The sequence below is a fragment of the Pholis gunnellus genome (genome assembly GCF_910591455.1).
Source record: "Pholis gunnellus genome assembly, chromosome: 12".
Lineage (NCBI taxonomy): Eukaryota > Metazoa > Chordata > Actinopteri > Perciformes > Pholidae > Pholis > Pholis gunnellus.
Window position 1 is genome coordinate 24,187,210 of NC_136539.1, and position 5,079 is coordinate 24,192,288.

A 5,079-nucleotide genomic window follows, 5' to 3' on the forward strand; every position below is an offset into this window, starting at 1 on the left:
GATTCAAAATGTTGTGTTGTTACAGTCACTCTGTATTTAGTGTTGGAGTGTCACAGCCGACTGTTTTTAACTACTATGATCACGTTGTTGGAGTTGATTGATACTGTGGCACATGGACGCTTCATGCTACATGCTACGTGCTACGTGTATTACCTAGAGGCCACAGCGTAAATGATCTCTTCATCACTTAGAATTGTTGAGACAAGAATGTTTCATTTCATGTGTTCTGACTGATTTACACAACAAAATGAATATAGATTACATTCATTACATTACATTACATTACAGTCATTTAGCAGATGCTTTTATCCAAAGTGACTTACAATAAGTGTATTCAACATCGGTATTCAAGAGAACTACTAGTCACCAGAAGTCATAAGTGCATCTCCTTTAAAAAAGCATCTAAGAGCATAAACCAGGGCTAACGTACAGTGCAGAAACAAACATACAATAAGTGCAACGAACTAATACGAATACAATAAGTGCTAAGTGGAAGGCTCAGGGTACATTCTAATCTAATAGATCTTTAACTCTTACAATCACATGTCTAATATCTGGCTCATACATTTCTCCTGTGTTCTTCTTTCACATCACTATATTCAAAGGACATGCATGAGGGAGTCTCCAGTATATCCTCCGTCTTATTAAGTTAAGGCTCCTTGACTGGAAAAAGGTTGAGACACTTCTGCATTACACCGTTTTGCAGAACAATCCACTCAGGTGTTTATAAATGTCTTTCATTTTCAGTCCGTATATGATCGGATTAAAGAGAGGATGATACAAAATCATTTGTAAACTCAATATAAATTGTACAGTTTTGGGAAACTTAGCGTCCAGTCGAGCTGAAAGAACATCATACGTAACCAAACAAGAAAAGCTGACTAGAACCAGCAGGTGAGGTAAACAGGTCTGTGCAGCTCTGCTCCTGACTTCTCTGCTGCTTCGATAGGTTATTACAAATATCTTTATGTATGTAGAAACTATGAAGAGCAAAGGGAGGAGAACCATATATACAAGCACGATCAAGCCATATATGTTCAGCAGTTGTGATCTCACACAGTGAAGTCTGTGAACTGTGCTGTTGCAAATGATGCCTTTCAAAGTAAAGCTACAGAGTTTTTTAGAAGCACTCTGCTCTATCATCACTGACATCTGACAGAAAGGCACAATCCAAGCTGAAATCAGGAGGATTTTAACAGTGGTTTTTGTCATGATGGTTGGATATTGCAGAGGTTTACATATAGACACATATCTGTCATAGGCCATGACTGACAACAGCAAGAACTCTGAACCAGTCAGAGCGTAATATATATACCACTGGAAGATACAAGCCAAGTAAGATATCATCTGTTTCTCAGATAAAAAGTCAATCAGAAGCTTTGGGTAGATAGCAGTGCTGTAAAGAACAGAGTTGATCAATAAAGCTGCAATAAATATGTACATCGGCTCATGGAGGTTTTTGTGAATCACTATAATGCACACAATAGTAGAATTACTGCAGATTATTAGAAGATATGCTGTAAACATGATCACAAAGTACAGAAATCCATATGTGTGCACTTCCACATGCCCACCAAAAGTTATATATGTCACATTTAATTCATTATCCATTCAGGATGTCTAAAAGAAAATGTTAATGGAGAAACAGGTGCCTGACTAGAAGTCTCATATCAGCTGCATCACAGGATTTGATTCAGTCTCCCGTACCTTGAGGTGCACCAGCAAACACACAGACAGAGAAATGTGGGCTGTTTTTATCAGACTGCTTCAGCCTCAACGGAGTTCATTACCCTCTGCAAAGGAAAGGCTGCAAACATGTAAACAATTTCTCGCTCAGTGTGCGTCATCAACATGGCCGTTATCTTGGCTTGCTAGCTAGCTAACTTATCTATGTTCCAAATGTAACGTTATGTTATATGATAAAACACACGGGCATTGTAGCTTCAGAGAGAGAGGTCTCTAATGCTACTTATGGGTGTGTTGTCTTTCAAATTACGTGTTTTCACAATCTTAGACTTCAAAAGTTGAAGACAAACCGTGACTTTCTTGAAGAGCAAAATCATCTTTTAAATGCACAAACATCATATTTGTAATTCGTGGCACAATTCAAACTGGATAAAGACAATATTTGTCTCTCACCGTTGAATACCGGACATATTTTATTCTGAAATAAGTCCCAAGTTGGTCCACCTGAAGGTGCTGGACTTCACTTCTCTATTCAACCCAAACAGCCAATCGACGATGGCTAGCTGGGTGGTTTCTGGGTTTCAGTTAGCAGTTTCTTAGTCATCCCCCACCATCGAGGCCAGCCTGTTTTCAGCAGCAGCAGATCCTCAGATCAAGAAGGCAACTGAGATCGCCACTCTTGGAGGTGAGGTCAGAGGGTTCAACACATTTCTGAGGCCCCTGCTATGAAAGTTGAGTGTACAGCTTTGTTTATACTCGTGCTTGGCACCGTAACATGCACAAAGGTGTCTATACTTTACGCACTGTTAGTTGCATTATTCTCAGAAACACCAGAGGGCGTACAAACAAAATTAACTGTGAAGAAACAAAAAGACGAGTGTAACCGGCAAAAAGCCATAAACCAACCTCCACAATGCCGAGGAGGGATTATAATCAACCGTATACACATATCTCATATTTATGGACTACTTTATTCTCTTTATACAAACCCTGTAAAGAAACAAGTCAAGTATTACATGTAATATAAAGAAACAAAGTTTGAATATCCTGTAAACTATTTGATTTAGCTGCTAAATATTTACTCACTTATAGATTTTAAGACCTCCTGTTTCTAAAGCATCCAACAAGGAATTGAATTTCTTTGTATTATCCCCAGATATGTCAATGGTGTTTTTATCAGTGAGATATTTGTGAAAGTCGCGCTGTGACCGTGAGCCTAATCGCAACACATGGGCTGTGATTACTTCATTTACGGGTCATCCTCTAAGGCGACTGGTTTGCCTCAGTTGACCTAGCGGACGCATTTCATTGGATCCCATTATTTTAACCTAACAAGTAGCTATATCGTCTACACCTAACTAAGTCGTTTTATTGTCTCAACCCAACTAACTAGCTTTATCGTCTAAACCTAACTAAGTAGATTTGTTGTCTAAACCTGAATGGGTAGTTTTGTTGTCGAAACCTAACTAAGTAGTTTTATCGTCTAAACCTAACTAAGCAGTTTTATTGTCTAAACCTGACTAAGTAGTTTTATTGTCGAAACCTGACTGGATAGTTTAGTTGTCGAAACCTGAATGGGTAGTTTTGTTGTCGAAACCTAACTAAGTAGTTTTATCGTCTAAACCTAACTAAGCAGTTTTATTGTCGAAACCTAGCTAAGTAGTTTTATTGTCTAAACCTGACTGAATAGTTTAGTTGTCAAAACCTGAATGGGTAGTTTTGTTGTCTAAACCTAACTAAGTAGTTTTGTTGTCGAAACCTAACTAAGTAGTTTTATCGTCTAAACCTAACTAAGTAGTTTTATCGTCTAAACCTAACAAAGTCGTTTTGTTGTCTAAACCTAACTAAGTAGTTTTATTGTCTAAACTTAACTAAGTAGTTTAGTTGTCTAAACTTAATTAAGTAGTGTTATTGTCAAAACCTAACTAAGTAGTTTTATTGTCTAAACCTAACTAAGTCGTTTTATTGTCTAAACCTGAATGAGTAGTTTAGTTGTCTAAACATAACTAAGTAGTTGTATTGTCTGCACCTAACTAAGTAGTTTTGTTGTCTAAACTTAACTAAGTAGATTAGTTGTCTAAACCTAACTAAGTTGTTTTGTTGTCTAAACCTGAATAAGTAGTTTAGTTGTCTAAACATAACTAAGCAGTTTTGTTGTCTAAACCTAACTAAGTGGTTTTATTGTCTAAACCTAACTAAGTCGTTTTGTTGTCTAAACCTAACTAAGTGGTTTTATTGTCTAAACCTAAGTAGTTTTGTTGTCTAAACTTAACTAAGTAGATTAGCTGTCTAAACCTAACTAAGTAGATTAGTTGTCTAAACCTAACTAAGTCGTTTTGTTGTCTAAACCTGAATAAGTAGTTGTATTGTCTGCACCTAACTAAGTCGTTTTGTTGTCTAAACCTAACTAAGCTGTTTTGTTATCTAAACCTGAATGAGTAGTTTTATCGTCTAAACCTAACTAAGTAGTTTTATCGTCTAAACCTAACTAAATAGTTTTATTGTCTAAACCTAAATAAGTAGTTTTGTTGCCTAAACTTAACAAATATTTTTGTTGTCTAAACCTAACTAAGTAGTTTTGTTGCCTAAACCTAACTAAGTAGATTAGTTGTCTAAACCAAACTAAGTAGTTGAGTTCCCTAAACCTAACTAAGTAGTTTTATTGTCTAAACCTAACTAAGTCGTTTTATTGTCTAAACCTGAATGAGTAGTTTAGTTGTCTAAACATAACTAAGTAGTTGTATTGTCTGCACCTAACTAAGTAGTTTTGTTGTCTAAACTTAACTAAGTAGATTAGCTGTCTAAACCTAACTAAGTAGATTAGTTGTCTAAACCTAACTAAGTCGTTTTGTTGTCTAAACCTGAATAAGTAGTTTAGTTGTCTAAACATAACTAAGCAGTTTTGTTGTCTAAACCTAACTAAGTGGTTTTATTGTCTAAACCTAACTAAGTGGTTTTATTGTCTAAACCTAAGTAGTTTTGTTGTCTAAACTTAACTAAGTAGATTAGCTGTCTAAACCTAACTAAGTAGATTAGTTGTCTAAACCTAACTAAGTCGTTTTGTTGTCTAAACCTGAATAAGTAGTTTAGTTGTCTAAACATAACTAAGCAGTTTTGTTGTCTAAACCTAACTAAGTGGTTTTATTGTCTAAACCTAACTAAGTCGTTTTGTTGTCTAAACCTAACTAAGTGGTTTTATTGTCTAAACCTAAGTAGTTTTGTTGTCTAAACTTAACTAAGTAGATTAGCTGTCTAAACCTAACTAAGTAGATTAGTTGTCTAAACCTAACTAAGTTGTTTTGTTGTCTAAACCTGAATAAGTAGTTTAGTTGTCTAAACATAACTAAGCAGTTTTGTCGTCTAAACCTAACTAAGTAGTTTTATTGTCTAAAC

General features: G+C 35.7%; 1 protein-coding gene across 1 annotated transcript; it reads right to left on the bottom strand.

The window, feature by feature from the left end:
* Positions 1 to 690: 690 nt before the first annotated feature.
* Positions 691 to 1,611, bottom strand: LOC306704501 (olfactory receptor 11A1-like; the record flags this gene model as incomplete). Its single annotated transcript, XM_079170873.1, has 1 exon — positions 691 to 1,611. The coding sequence occupies one exon, from the start codon at positions 1,609 to 1,611 to the stop codon at positions 691 to 693; it is 921 nt and encodes a 306-aa protein (XP_079026999.1).
* Positions 1,612 to 5,079: the final 3,468 nt, after the last annotated feature.